Source organism: Gouania willdenowi, chromosome 4, assembly GCF_900634775.1.
Source record: "Gouania willdenowi chromosome 4, fGouWil2.1, whole genome shotgun sequence".
NCBI lineage: Eukaryota > Metazoa > Chordata > Actinopteri > Blenniiformes > Gobiesocidae > Gouania > Gouania willdenowi.
Window position 1 is genome coordinate 19057458 of NC_041047.1, and position 15558 is coordinate 19073015.

The following is a 15558-nucleotide window of genomic DNA, read 5'->3' on the forward strand; positions in this document are numbered from 1 at the left end:
CCTGAAAAATGATACCATTACAAGGCCAAAGCTGTGTGTAGTGTAGCTCTGTATTAACACGCCACTATTATCCATCATTATTTTCTAGTGTTGTGTGATTTATGACATGACTTTTTAGTTTAGGGTTATAGTTACGGTTAGTGTTAGCCCGTAATGTAGGTTAGGGTTAGGAGTAGTTAGTCCATAACGTAGGTTAGGGTTAGGGCTTAGCAGTCCGTAACGTAACGTAGTTAGCGTATTGATACAAACGGAAGTAGCCCCTCATTGGCCAGTTTAGGTCACGTGGTGCACCTATCACTTAATCTAAACTGATCAATGAGGGGGGTTGCTTACGGATAGAACGGGGGTATATTGATACGTGTTATGTATTGATAGACACAGCCTATCGAAATTCAAGATATAGTTTTCTATTTTGGTGATATAGAAAATATAAACTATATATATATATATATATATATATATATATATATATATATATATATATATTATAGCTTATTTTGTTTCAAAACATGTTTTAGGAGTTGCTGCTTTCACTACTTCTCAGAACAGCATTAAAAGCACAGTTAAGTGGATTTCTGAGCGTGTCCTAACTCAGACCTTCCTCTACACAAGCCACACTACAGAACTCACTCACTCACTCACACGTGCTGTCCCTTACAGGAGAAAAAGCCAAAAGTGTCACATTTTGTGTGGTTGCTTGTTAATAAGTAAATGTGCCTGTGTTGCATTTTGCATCGGAAGATTCAAAAAAATATCGAGATATGTGTTTTGGTGAATACCGCCCGGCTCTACATTAAAAACTTTTTTTTTTTTTTTTTTGTAATGGTGATTTTTTGCAAACTTTTCTTAAAGTAACTTTTTTTTTTTTTTTTTTTTTTTTTTTACAAACAAAAAAAAAAACTTTTAAAAACACAACAACAACAATAGTACATGTGTGTATAAAGTAGCCTCAGGTAAAAGTCTGTATTAAATCACACGCTCTGGTTAACAGACGCAAACAGCACCAGCTGTACTACGTGTTTACTAACGAACCAAAGCCAGGCTCAGCTCACACACCTTTGATGTCCCGGGCCAGCTTCTTGTAGACCGGGGAGAAGGCGATGCAGTGTCCGCACCACGAAGCGTAGAACTCCACCACCATCGCAGCGGAAGAGTTCACCAACAGAGTGTGAACGTTGTCCGGAGACAACAGCAGGACCTGGTCCGAGCTGGTGTAGAGTCCAGCCTTAACACAGGCTGGGACCAGCACACACACACACAGCCAGTAGGCCGTTACCATGGCTCTTCCTGTCACTGTTTTCCTGCTGCTACACCGGGACGTGGCTCCGGCTCGGCCCAGACTCCGCGCCATCTTCCCCTAGAGTCAGAGCTGCTGTAGACTGACCGTCAGAGGGTGAATAGAACACTGCCTGACAGAGTTAAAGTTTCCCTGCCTGGTTCCTCCTCTCTCTCTCTCTCTGTGTGTGTGTGTGTGTGTGTCCTCCCTCTACACACGCACGTACACAGCTGATGGGTGTGTGTCAGTTCTCCTTTCTTTGATCATTTGCATCATACAAACATAATGACATCCATTCTACCACACAGTCCAACTTTCATGTGAAGAGAAAAGTCATGACAAAAAAAAAAAAACACTTTATTTAAAGAAATTATGACAATTCCAGTGGTGGGAATGTATAAGTTTACCTCCTCCCACTCCTTTTCGAGTGCATGTATATATGTAAGTATGTTAATTTGATAAGAGTCATGTATATATGTAAGTATGTTAATTTGATAAGAATCATGTGTATATGTGATGTACATTGAACTCGGGGGAAAAAAACTATCAATCTCACAGGTTTTTAAGTTTATGAGTTTTTGTCCTCATGCTGACCTTTAGATTCTCATATAACTATTAGAGCTGGGCGATATGGATCAAAACTCATATCCCAATATTTTTTGGTCGTGGCTATTCATACGGAAAGCAGAGCGTCCCCTCATTGGCCAGTTTAGGTAACGTGGTAGGTGCACCATGTGACTAACCCAAGTTCAATTTCATTTTAGCTCATATTTATTTTTAGCTACCCCGCTAACCCTTTTATTTTAGCCCTAACCCAGGAAATACCCTAAAATGTTTATATATATTTTTTGTAAATGTATTTTTAACCATAACCTTAACCCTAACCCTAACTCTAACCCAGGAAATACCTTAAAATGTTTGTTTTTTCATATTAAAATAACTTTTGCACAAAACGAAGCACTTCTTGTGTGTGATGTGTCTTTGCTCTATCGTCTTCATCATCAAACCCAGTGTTCACATTTAAGAGAATTTGACTTGAGGTGCGTTTCAGGTTGTTGTGTTTCTCCTGCAACGTAGCAACAACTTTCCTAGTGATGGCCTGCAGGCTTGGAAAGGGGCGGGGCAAAGGAGCTGGCATTTGCGTGGAATAAACAACTCAGAGTTGGTATTAATAATAATGTGTGCCAAGCTTTATTCTTTGCAGATGTCCGAACATGTAAAATAAATAAGTTTAAAAAAAAATAAAACAAATTTATCGATTATGTTAGTTTTGTAATCGTTGGGTGCAATAATCAAAATCGTAATTGAATTTTGATTAATTGCACAGCCTTAATATACAACATAAATCTCAATATTTCTTTGCATTCAAAAGTTTGACCAGAAAAACAGTTCTGGGTTAAATTGCTGATGCAAAATGCCACACAGGCTGCACAATATGTGCCACTTTAGGCTTTTTCTCCTCTAAGGGACAGCACGTGTGAGTGAGTTCTGTAGTGTGGGTTAGGACGCACTCAGCGATCCATCTAACTGTGCTTTTCATGCTGTTCTGAGACGTAGCGAAAGCAGTGACTCCTAAAAAGAGTATTTTAATACAGAATAGGTTATAAAAAATTAAAAATATTGTTATTGGCAATTTTGTAATTTCCTATATGGCCAAAATAGAAAACTCGATATATCTTGAATCTCGATATATTGCCTAGCCCTACTTATGATGTGACCATTGACTTTTAACTACTTTGTGTTTGGTTCTGAATGCAATGTGAATTATTGTCATTTTTTTTTTTTTTTTGGTCTTATTGCTAAATTGTGTTTTTTTTTTTTTTTTTTTTTTTACCTGCCAAGGGCCTGTAGATGCAAATTACTATTTTTATTTTTATTTTTGTTGCTATAATCCAGCATATTTACATCGAACACTGCTAAAATAGATGTTTATTAATGTTCACTGTCCTTATCAAACAAACAGATTAATAAATAATTAAATAAAAAAAGATTATTCCTCAAATTAATCAATGAATACTTAAACCATGAGTATAGTTTTAGTTTCAGGAAGCCAATAAACATGACAGTAGTCTATAGTGGTTCACATAACATGAAGAAATATAAAAATCATCAAGAAAAGCACAATCACTGGAGAACTGCCTTATTGATTAGGTGAATGAGTTTTAATAAGCATATCAGAGAGATAAGTTCATAATTTAGTCAGTAAGTAGCAATCTAATTAGTCAGCAAATAATAGACAACAGGTTGAGCCAGTAGAAGCAGCCTTAATGTAAGAGCATTTAAATAAATGAGAGGGTGTAGGCCTATATATAACAGTAAGTTAGCAAGAAAATACATGTCAATCAATGTGAGTGAACAAAGGAAATAATGTGAGTAAATAGATAAATACTGTAAATATGTCAGTAGGGGACTAAACAAAGGTAGGGCTGGGCAAAAAAATATATATATATATATTTAATTGATTTATTTTGCAAATTTGAGTTTTTTTTTTTTTTGTTTAAATGCATTTTTAAAAATCTTTTTATTTATTAATTTTTTTTTCACCACAGTTTCACCATGTGAGCCAGCCCCCTCTTTGTTTACATCTGATATGGGGGAAGGGAAGAATTTCTTATTATTTTTTAATTGTAATGTTATATGATGTTATAAAATATGACATGTGTGCCACAGGCATGTTTCAGTTTTTATTCACACTATGCTGAGATGCTAAGGGAAGAGTTTATTATTATTATTTAATTGTAATGTTATAAAATATGTAGTTATCTGATTTCTTCATCAGAAAATTTAAGCTTCTGTGAAGTCACTGTTGCACTTTTGCTTAAACTTGGGTTAAAGCTTGAAATTGCTGAATGACAGAACCTCATTTACTATTTATTATGGCATTATTTTATGTATTTAAACTGTTGAGGACAATCACAGCAATAAAGTTGCACTTTTGACAATAAATCTGATGTTTGCAGTCATTTTTAAGGGTATTGAAAAAAAAAAAAATCAGAATCAAATCGAAACTCAAATTTTTCTTCAGGCAAAATCGCCTTATATACAGCAAATAAATGATCAAGTATATTATAATGCAAGGAGTATAAGTTCATAAGTGAGTCAGTAAGTAGCAATCTAATTAGTAAGCAAATAATAGACAACAGGTTGAGCCAGTAGAAGCAGCCTTAATGTAAGAGCATTTAAATAAATGAGAGGGTGTAGGCCTATATTACAGTAAGTTAGCAAGAAAATACATGTAAATCAATGTGAGTGAACAAAGGAAATAATGTGAGTAAATAGATAAATACTGTAAATATGTCAGTAGGGGACTAAACAAAGTAGATTATCTTTATTCATCCAGTAGTCAGTAGCAAAAAAATACTGTGAAGAGGATGAAGATAGAGGTTTAATTTTAGGCAAAATCACCTTATATACAGTAAATAAATGACCAAGTATATTATAATGCAAGGAGTAAATAAGTAACTAAATAAGTGTGTATGTATCAAAGTGAATAAATAATTGAAAATGAGAAATGCAAAAAATGCTTTCAAGGTTAGCGAGTGCTTTAAACATTAAGGTATTATGTTGGTATATTTGCAATTATTACTAATAAATGTGACACAAAAAAAAATAAAATAAGGACTTGAGTAAATAATAAAGTGGAGTAAGTCAATGTGAGATTCTGGGAGTGAATAAATAGTAAATAAACTTGATTTATAAAGTGTTTTAATGACCATTAAAGTTGTCTTAAAGCACTTTAACATCAGCCACATTCACCCACCCATGACGGAGCCTCCATAAAAGATGCTAATCTACCATTGGGATTAATTCAGAGTTCAGTGTATTGCTAAAAGTAAAACCATTTCATTGAAAGTATACCATCTTTTCCCAACGACTTAATCTTATTCTTCCAGAAACTTCCGTTGTGGCTATTCAGCTTTAGGAATATTCACACATCAGTGGTCAATACATAAGAAACTATGATTCACCTGATTTACATACCAACAATTGTGAAAATTGGTTTTCTAAACAAATCTAGTAAGACGCCCCAATGCGTGTTTATTTAATTTCAACCTATGCAAATTCTCCCAAGTTTCCAAGAAAAACAACCATCCTGGACCTGCTCAACCCATCTTACAGACCTCTTTATCTCAGGAACAAAACATCAGCTTTCCGTCATTGTTCCAAGCATCGACACATATACACACTACAGTAGGCCACCTTCTTTCAGAAACAATTTGATTTATTTACAGTTTCACTTTATTTAGTTACAAATATATACTATGTACATAATTGCAGGGTGATTCTTAAAGGTTACAGAGTAAAAGTAGATCCAACTGGACATATACATCCATAAAAGAATTGTACAAGTCTTTTGTGTGCAACGGCACACATTTTAATAAATAGATAATCAAATAAAAAAGATTATTCCTCAATTTAATCAATGAATACTTAAACCATGAGTATAGTTTTAGTTTCAGGAAGCCAATAAACATGACAGTAGTCTATAGTGGTTCAAGTAACTTGAAGAAATTTAAAAAATCATCAAGAAAAGCACAATCACTGGAGAACTGCCTTAAAAAATGAGTTAATAAGCATATCAGAGGTAAGTTCATAAGTGAGTCAGTAAGTAGCAAATAATAGACAACAGGTTGAGCCAGTAGAAGCAGCCTTAATGTAAGAGCATTTAAATAAATGAGAGGGTGTAGGCCTATATAACAGTAAGTTAGCAAGAAAATACATGTAAATCAATGTGAGTGAACAAAGGAAATAATGTGAGTAAATAGATAAATACTGTAAATATGTCAGTAGGGGACTAAACAAAGTAGATTATCTTTATTCATCCAGTAGTCAGTAGCAAAAAAATACTATGAAGATGATGAAGATAGAGGTTTAATTGAAGGAGTCCTTATTGAAGTAAACATGCAGGTAGGGCTGGGTAAAAAAAAAAAAAAAAGATTTAATTGATTTATCAAATTTGTAGAAAAAAACAATTTTTATTTTGCAAATGTGAGTTTTTATTATTTTTATTTTTTTTTAAATGAATTTTTAAAAATACTTTATTTATTTTTTCACCACAGTTTTTTTTTTGGACTTTTTCGCGTTCCGTCCTTGTGGGTTACCGTTACACAATGTGAGCCAGCCCCCTCTTTGTTTACATGTGTTTACCCTTTGAGTAGGTTATATATGTGCCACAGGCATGTTTCATTTTTTATTCACACTATGCTGAGATGCTGAGGGAAGAGTTAATTATTATTTTTTAATTGTAATGTTATAAAATATGTAGTTATCTGATTTCTTCATCAGAAAATTTAAGCTTCTGTGAAGTCACTGTTGCACTTTTGCTTAAACTTGGGTTAAAGCTTGAAATTGCTGAATGACAGAACCTCATTTATTATTTATTATGGGATTATTTTATGTATTTAAACTGTTGAGGACAATCACAGCAATAAAGTTGCACTTTTGACAATAAATCTGATGTCTGCAGTCATTTTTAAGTGTATTGAAAAGAAAAAAATAATCAGAATCAAATCAAAACTCCAATTTTTCTTTAAAAAATCTGATTTTGTTTTTAGGCAAAATCACCTTATATACAGTAAATATTCAGGAATATTCACACATCAGTGGTCAATACATAAGAAACTATGATTCACCTGATTTACATACCAACAATTGTGAAAATTGGTTTTCTAAACAAATCTAGTAAGACGCCCCAGTGCGTGTTTATTTAATTTCAACCTATGCAAATTCTCCCAAGTTTCCAAGAAAAACAGCCATCCTGGACCTGCTCAACCCATCTTACAGACCTCTTTATCTCAGGAACAAAACATCAGCTTTCCGTCATTGTTCCAAGCATGGACACATATACACACTACAGTAGGCCACCTTCTTTCAGAAACAATTTTATTTATTTACAGTTTCACTTTATTTAGTTACAAATATATACTATGTACATAATTGCAGGGTGATTCTTAAAGGTTACAGAGTAAAAGTAGATCCAACTGGATATATACATCCATAAAAGAATTGTACAAGTCTTTTGTGTGCAACGGCACACATTTTTACATGGATATAATTATAAATATTCAGAACACTTTCAAAAGACGAGGAGGACCTACCGTAGTCTAACTTAATATGATTTTACCCTGACTACACAATCGCGTTCACGTGAAGCTCAGATCAGCTTCAAACTACTTCAGAGATGCTTCTTTTATTCTAGACACAAACTGCTGTTCAGGCGGTTTGGTCCGAATGTACAATATGATGGAAAGAACTGCATAGTTACAACGGGAAAAATCTCACAATCATATAAGGAAAATGCTCTAGGGTTTGTGATACAGCCTTGTAAGAATAATGTCGACAGAGTCCAGTCATAAAACAAGATGAGATCGGCTACAAATGTTTTTTTTTTTTGGTATTCACTGTTTGAACAGACACTTAAAAAGACTAAGGTCACTTTAGCTCCAAACATTCAGTGACACGCTACAGTCTGTTTATACCGTTAGTATAGGCTCACAGCAGCCCTTGGATTAAATCTGACACGCTGAACTGGAGATAACGTCTTTGTACGACTCAATAGTAGACAGATGCAAGTATGACTCAGTAAGAAAGCAGTACCAGTAAGAGTAAGTAACATCCGGACTCTGAACATTTCCTCTGACGGAGGCACAGAAAGACAGGAAACCCAATACTTCCACACAGAGACTGATAAGGCAGTAAAGGGTAAATTGGGTAAAAAATAAAAGGAGCAGCAGCCAAAGGAGGTTCATATAAAAGGTACTATCCAGCAGCTGAAGGAGGCATTCCATTAAAATAGGTCCAGAGGAGAATACAGAAATGTACAACTTAACTTAGAGGCACTTTGACTGACTGGAACAGGGGAAAGACTTCCTTTCAGTAAATTAGCCAGATGTTTCACAGCAGGAATAGGAACATTTATATCAGCGGTGCTGGAAAACCTTCACCAAAGTAACATTCTGGGGACAGAAAACATCCACAGGTGCTGCTTCACATCCAGCATTTGATCAAATCAAGCCCACTGCCAGTCTCTGGTTGGTATCCCACCTGTTTACTGCACACACTCTGCAAACCCCAATGTTTTAAAATGACTTCATCAATTACAAAGTGAAATAAAATCACAATAAACGCAATCTGAACTCTGGAACATTTGCTCAGAAACTCACTCCAATCTTTAGACAGAAATAGTTTTTAGAATGTGGAGAGAGCCAATAGTTGGTCATGTGTCAGTACAAAGGTGAGACCCAGTGAACAGAGTGACTGACTGGGACAATCATATAGACATACATTAGGTTGCACAGTTTCAGTTTATTTTACCCATAACTTTAAATGTAAAAACCACTTCCTCTCTGTTGATTTCCGTTTCTACTTGTGCTTTCATAACATTACATTTTCTTTACACACCATTATTCAATATATTTTCTCCGCCTGTCAATCTCGCTCAATAAGTTAAAAAGTAAATAACTATTCTTTTTTTTTTTAAATAAATCAACAGTATAGTTGACTATGTCATTTAGTTCTAAAATTGTTACCATGACGTATTTGAGGGTCTTCACAGGCACGGGGAGTGAAAGCATTATTTCAAGACAAAGTAAGGATACAGTTTTAAAAAAGGACTTTTGCAGCCAAACGTTTCAATGTTGTCGATAGATAGCTATATGTCAAGCTTAGTACAACTAAGCATGTGCGGTACTTGTCTTAGACAAGGAAGTACCTTTACTCTAAACATCAGCATTTCCTCTCTGGTAAGTCCAGCTTTGTAGACTTTAGCTTCAACACAAATCACTCAACACGTCTATAAAAACCCTCAAATGACCTGAACACAGACAATGTCAAACATTTCATTTCAATGTGCTGTATTACAATCAGAAGCAATGGGCCAGTCTGCTTTTTAAGTTTAATTATTACACTAGCTTTTTAAATTACACATATACAAATATTTCTTTCATTCATAGTAAAATTTATCAAATGTATTAATGATTTGGGTGATGCCAACTACAGAGAATCTACACCCGATTTCACCAACACACCCACTTGTTCTCAAACTGGTAACACAAGGACCAGCCCCAGGAGCTGAGAACCTAGACCAGATGGAGTCAGGATTGAACACGGCTAGATTGATCAAAGGCCTTTGTTTGTAAAAATGTTGTACCACAAATACAGTTCACTGTAAAAAAAAGCAGCCGAGTGTCACGGATATGAGGGTTAGTGGTTTGGCTGAGAGGTAATACTGGGAGTGAAGGCATCAGAGGGTTGCTGTTGGCACATCAGCTGGTGAAAGCCCGAGCAGCGTGGGGCAGGGGGGCTGTGGGGAGTTCACAGCCGGTTGGAAAAGCTGGGACTGTAGCAGTTATAACAGGTCTGTCAGGTGAGGTTGTCTCTGTTGGCCCTTTTGTCAGAAATCTGTGTGAGCACATTAACCGTGTCCTTGAGCAAGGCATCGAAGACGCTGTCTGCTAGCTGCATCTTCACAAACAGCTCGTCCTCGTCGTAGTTGACCCACTGGGCCTCCTCCTCATGGAGCTCCTGAACCTATGAAGAAAAATGGGGATCGATTACAGAGATGCATAAAATAGATCAGGGGTTCTCAACCTGGGGCCAGGACCATACCTGTCAAGTACCCCGTTTTGGCCGGGAGGCTCCCGTATTTTCCCCCCTTTTTCCCGCCATCGTCCCGTATTAGTATTTTCCCGTAAATATCCCGTATTTTAATGTAATAATAATTAAAAGATGCCGTACTAAACTGAACGCCGTCACTAGCCTCGCGAGAACTGCCACCTGAAATGGCCCGAGTGGCAGTTCTTGCGTGATTAGTGCCGACAGCGGCAACAAACCCAGAAACAACTCAGAAGAGAGAGAGAGGATGAATGAAGACGTTCTGGCGAAAAAAAACAAAAAACTCATGTAAATATCTTGGAAAATGGGACTGAGTTTATCTTCCTAAAGAGCAGATTAGTGACTGAGATTTTAGCGTCTAGCACAGCGGAAGGAATGACGTAAATCACCATGAAAAATCAGCCAATCACAAGCTCCACAAATATACACTCCTTTCAAAAAAGGATGTAAAGTCTGCAACAAATGTATATAATAAGTCAGTAGTGAATGCCAGAAAACCACATAAGTTAGCATGAGAAATTAAAAGAAAATATGTAATGAAAATAAATGTAAATCTTAAAACTAAGAATATTTTTTGAACAATTTGAGCTTATTTTGATCTTGTCATATTTTAAACTATTTTCATCACTTTTTCTTTAATGCATTTTTGCTACATTACTCCCATTTCTGTCACTTCATCATATTTCAATGTATTTTCTGCAAATGTTTTCCCACTTTCAAGACCTTCTCAGCACTTATAAACTCTTTCCACCACTTTTCCCACCTAATGTCGCATATGTTGACCCATTACTGTCTCTTTTAACCATAATTCATGCATATTTTTGCAAAATTAAACACCATTTTTAAAAATCCATTTTCACCAGCTTTTCTAACATTTTTGGTCACTTTTAACTAATTTTATTTCTGATTAAAACAAGGATTTAAATGACCATATACTGTAGAACAAATATTAATAAACTTCCTGGATAACAGTTGATATTATTCAGATCAATAAATAAATGTGGTCCTCACAGATTCATAGAACAATGGACAATAATTATGCTGACTTTATGGATGGGCCCCAAAAAGCTCTCCCCTTTATTCCCTCTTATAGATGGCCTTGTCTTCATAATATGAATGTTCTTTAATGTTCATGTCTGTTTTCAACCACCTTGGGGTACAGTGACTATGGCACTTTTATTTTGGGGTCGTGGACTGAAATGTTTGAGAACCACTGAGCTAGATCAACTACACAGCTATGATTACATAATGACCACCAAGTGATCTTAACGCAATAACACTCAAGTCTTGGTATGTCACCAATTAGTGGAAGCAACAGTCATGAGTTTTACCAAAATATGATCCACTCTGTCGCGCTTCTTCCTGCCAAATTTGAGCATCTTCTGCCAGTCGTTCTTCTGGCTCTGATCGTCAGCCAAACCGTAGAGTTTCAGTACTTCGGCCGCAACAAATTCCTGGTAATGAAACATAAAAAAAACAACAAACTTGTTAACTGTTGGCAAAAAAATTCAATTAAATGGCTTATTCTCTGAGAAAAGTCAAAAGACAAACTGCAAACTTCAATTTAGAAGATAAAATTTCAACCAGTAAAGTCAGTGTTAGTGTTGATAATGATCACATTTGTCCATCCATTGCTTATGGCTAATAGATTTTTATGGGAAAAAGAAGGGCCTATTTTTTCTGTAATTGGCACATTTTCAACATCCAACTAGATACTTTTAAATTAGCAAAAAAAAAAAAGATGCTTAACCATGTTAGCTTAAGCTACGTGTCAAACTCAAGGCCCTGGGGCCAAATCCGACTCTTTACAGCCTATAATTCCTTACATACTGTATAGTACATTATTTATATGTGGAAGTGCAAACTAGGACATAATAGGGTAAAATAGCTCCTTTTCCCCCACACTAAAATCTGCATCCCAGTTGAGATTAAACTGCTCTGTATTTGGCACTAAAATGAATTTGACACCCCTTGCTAGAGCAGATGGATTAGATGCAACCAGATACAACAAAAAAAAAATGAAAATGTCCTGCATATTCAAGTATGCTGCACTGATAAACAGTTAAAATAATTATCATCGTCACCAACTATTTTTTACAAGTCTTATTTTCTTTTATTTTTTTTATCACAAAGAGAACCATTAACTCTAGATCCAAAAACATCTGGGATGGAGTGATGAGGATCTCTGGTCATGTACCTGGACTCTGGTCATGTCTCCTGGTGCCTTAACTCTGTGAAAGGCCGAGGACTTGACTCGGCGTGGTTTGATCCACAGAGGCTGATCGCTGTTGGGGTCTTCAGCGTACATATCTTCAAGCATCTCCCATGTGAGGTCAAACACGGCCTGTGGAAGGAAATATGCACATGCCTCAAGTTGAAAGACTTTCCTGCATGCGCTTTAATGGCCAAATGTGAGTTGTGTAGAAATTATTTACTAGGAAGTCTGCATAGTGATCTTTTTAATCAGATGCAAGTCCTTGTTTTTACCTTTCTGTAGCTGTGAATGGAGAGGGCCTCTAAATCCTCATTGCTAGGCACTTCTCCCAGGTATACTTGTGAAGGTTTGGGGCGCGACATTTGGTAAAGGGTCATGGCTCCCTGTTTACCCAGGTCACAGCTCTCCCAGATTTGCTGCGTGGCAGCAAAGACCATCTTCTCTACCTCAGCAGCAGAATGGGGCACCACCATGGCAGGCTGCTCGGGTAGTTTAGGGGGCAAGGGGAGAGGGAGTTCAGGTCTGGGTGGGATCTTAACCTGCTGTTCCACACCGGCTGATGACACCGTGCCCCCCATGGCTGATGAGCCAACGTCTCCTCTTCCTCCACTTAACCTCGCCTCTTCCTTTTTGAGTCTCTGCTGCTCTCTACGTGAACTGAGGCCAAAGTCCTCATCAAACCAGTCTTGATCATCACCCAGATCATCAAGCAGCTCCCGGCTCAGTTCCAGTTCAGCTAAACGCTTGGCAAGCTCCTCTTGACCACTTGCCCCAAACACTGGGCTCTCCTGTTAGGAATGGGAAAAAAAACTTCCAAATTAGACCAATTCCTTGAATAATAAACATGTTTAAAACACAATACTGGAAACCTTTTAAGTCTTCATTATTACAGCTTCAATCTACATGAAAATATTTAACTAAGGAAGTCATTTTAAGGAGGCAAAGGTTTTTTTTTGGATAAGGCAGCTAAATTCAAAAGACTGTCAACATGAAGTTGGACTTTGGCAAAAACGCTTGCAAAAGAGAGAAAAAAAAGGGTTGTCAGGTTAAGTAAACAAGAGGTCAGATAGAAAACAACCTGTTTGTTAGCTGATCATTACATTTTAAATGTTTATTTCAGTGCTATTTGTAAATAGTAGAAAAAATGTCCCACAATTACTAAACACTCGAATGAATAACTGAAGTAACAACTCACAGGTCTGTTGCACAGCTCGGGAGAAAGGAGGTCGACTTTTTCAGCAGGCAGAAAAAAAGGCAGATCATCTTTTTGATCCACTGAAGGGATCCATTTTTCTTCTTCCTCAGCAGGTTGACTAAAAAAGTCCTCGTTCATTTGGTTTGCTTCTTCTATATTCTGTTTCTTAGTCTTTTTAATTTCAATTAATGTCGCCACGGTATCTTTGAGAAAATTGTTAATAAGTGTGTTTGTAAAAGCATCTGCTAGAGTTCTGCCGTCCTCTCTGGGCCTAAAATCACCTCTGTCCTTTGGAGGTGTTACTTTTTTACTCTGCAACTCGAGGCCATCTTTATCCATGTCAGAGATGTGGACAGTTTGCGCTGCATCTTTCAGGTTTAAAATAAAATCCTCAGCATTGCCATTTGAAACTGGGAGCTCAGAGTCTTTTTGATGCAGTGAACTGAGGTACGATGTGATCTTTAAAGGGGGTGGATCACGATGAAGGGACTGATTATCAACACTTTTCACTCCAAATTCTGTGGTCTTAAAAGAGGGGCGTTCATCTTCACTGTTAAGATCTCTATGACTTCCAGACATGTCATTGTTATTTGTGTGTTTATTCTCTTCCTTGTCTCCCAAGTCATCGAAAAAGGAGTCCTCGTCCTCGGTGGTATCCGTGAACAGTTCAAACTTGTCTGGGAGGTGTGTGATTTTATCTGGAGGGGCAAAGATACCGTGGGACTCTTTGCATATAAAGTATACCACTCCATCGTATGTGCCGTTGTTGCTACCTTCAGATTTGTCCAACTCCACACCAGCCCAGAAACCATTAGCGAAGCTAGTTGGACCTTTGAATTTCAGAGTGCCAGGTTGAACGCCGCCAACGAGAACCCGATCACCGATGTTAAAATCAGGCATTTCAACTATAAGTTGAGACTGCGTGGTTTGCTCAGGAGAGATGGAAGGCGAGTCACTTTTATTGTCCAATTTTAACTCGTCTTTCTGCTTATCCAGATCAAAAAGTCTTCCAGATTGCTGAGTGCGCTCGCTTGTAGCAGAATGGTCACTCAGCTCTTCAGGTATTTCCTCCTCTATCACTTCATCTTGACTGCTGGATGGTGACGCTCTGCTGTGGGAACCCTTTTTCGAATCCCTAATGTCGGACTCAGCATTAGAAGTATGATAATCTTCCCGGGGGGTAAAATCCACTGATGATTCAAAATCCTCAACATAACTGTCTGCAATTCCATCAGGTTCAACAACATTATCCACCTGATGTGATGATAAAGTGCCAGACTCATGAAAATGGTCACTCGATGAAGGACGAAGAGTTTCTAGATGTACGACTGCAGAATGTGATTGTTTAGAGATGTCATCCTTGGCCTTCAAAACATCTTTGTCTTCAGATGTTTCTTTATGCATTGATTGATTGTTCGCCTCGGGGAAGATCGAAGGAGGATGTTGTTCTTCGTCATTTTTTAATGTCTCTTGAGAGTGGGGTTTGTCTCCCTTTTCTGTGCTGATTACTGATTCATGGTTGATGTTGTTACTTTCAAGCTCCTCAGGCACATCAACAGAGACATCCGAAACCTCATTGGATCCAGCTTTTCCATCCTTTATGGATGATCTTAGAGAACTCTCTACTGACCCACGACCGCTCAATGGAGGGATAGTGCCCTCTTGGTTGTCGTATGCTGTGATAGTCGGGGTTAATGACTTTTCAAGAGAGACATCTTTCGGAACTGACGAGGATCTGCTGTGATCTTGCCGAGGAGAGGCACCTATCGTGACAAAATTGGGTCAGATTATTCCTAATAGGGAGGCGGAACAAAAATGTGCCATGTATTGGTTTAGTTGAAGGAAAACCACTCACCGTGATCTACTGTTACAGCAACTCCAGCCCAACCAGAGTCACTGCCTTTGCCTTCAGACCTGAGAAAAAAGATTAGGTTTAATAAGCACACAATCCTTTTAAAATAAGTCAAACAATAAAAGGTCACATCACTCTACAGGGTTATGGTGGTTTTTAGTACCTGTATTTGGGTTGCCCATTTGATGGCTCTGGAATGAGACTGGGATCCTTGATCAAAGGTTTGGTGTCACTTGATGACTCTGTCTCTTTGTCCAATTCTGCTTTAGTCTTCTCAATAAAATTGTTATAGTTCTAAAAAATAAAACACAAGGATGGATGTTCAGATGTAAAAACTGCTTAATATATAGTAAATAATAGTACAAGTACACAATTAATTAATACAATTGTGTTAAAGTAGTGGATTT

General features: G+C 37.1%; 2 protein-coding genes across 4 annotated transcripts in view; both read right to left on the bottom strand.

The window, feature by feature from the left end:
* qsox1 (quiescin Q6 sulfhydryl oxidase 1) overlaps positions 1-1473 on the bottom strand; it is a 33158-nt gene extending 31685 nt beyond the window's left edge. The window contains exon 1 of the mRNA XM_028445240.1: positions 1057-1473. Coding sequence (XP_028301041.1) covers positions 1057-1351 — 295 coding nt within the window. The 5' untranslated portion in view covers positions 1352-1473. The remainder of the gene's footprint in view (positions 1-1056) is intronic.
* Positions 1474-7142: 5669 nt separating this feature from the next.
* The window catches only part of cep350 (centrosomal protein 350), a 34934-nt gene continuing 26518 nt past the window's right edge, over positions 7143-15558 (bottom strand). For all 3 annotated transcript variants that reach the window (XM_028443913.1, XM_028443914.1, XM_028443912.1), the window contains 7 exons: positions 15315-15445; positions 15155-15213; positions 13300-15062; positions 12377-12892; positions 12087-12233; positions 11221-11343; positions 7143-9805 (listed from right to left, as the gene is read on the bottom strand). In XM_028443913.1, the coding sequence (XP_028299714.1) occupies positions 9638-9805; positions 11221-11343; positions 12087-12233; positions 12377-12892; positions 13300-15062; positions 15155-15213; positions 15315-15445 (2907 nt within the window). In that variant the 3' untranslated portion in view covers positions 7143-9637. The remainder of the gene's footprint in view (positions 9806-11220; positions 11344-12086; positions 12234-12376; positions 12893-13299; positions 15063-15154; positions 15214-15314; positions 15446-15558) is intronic.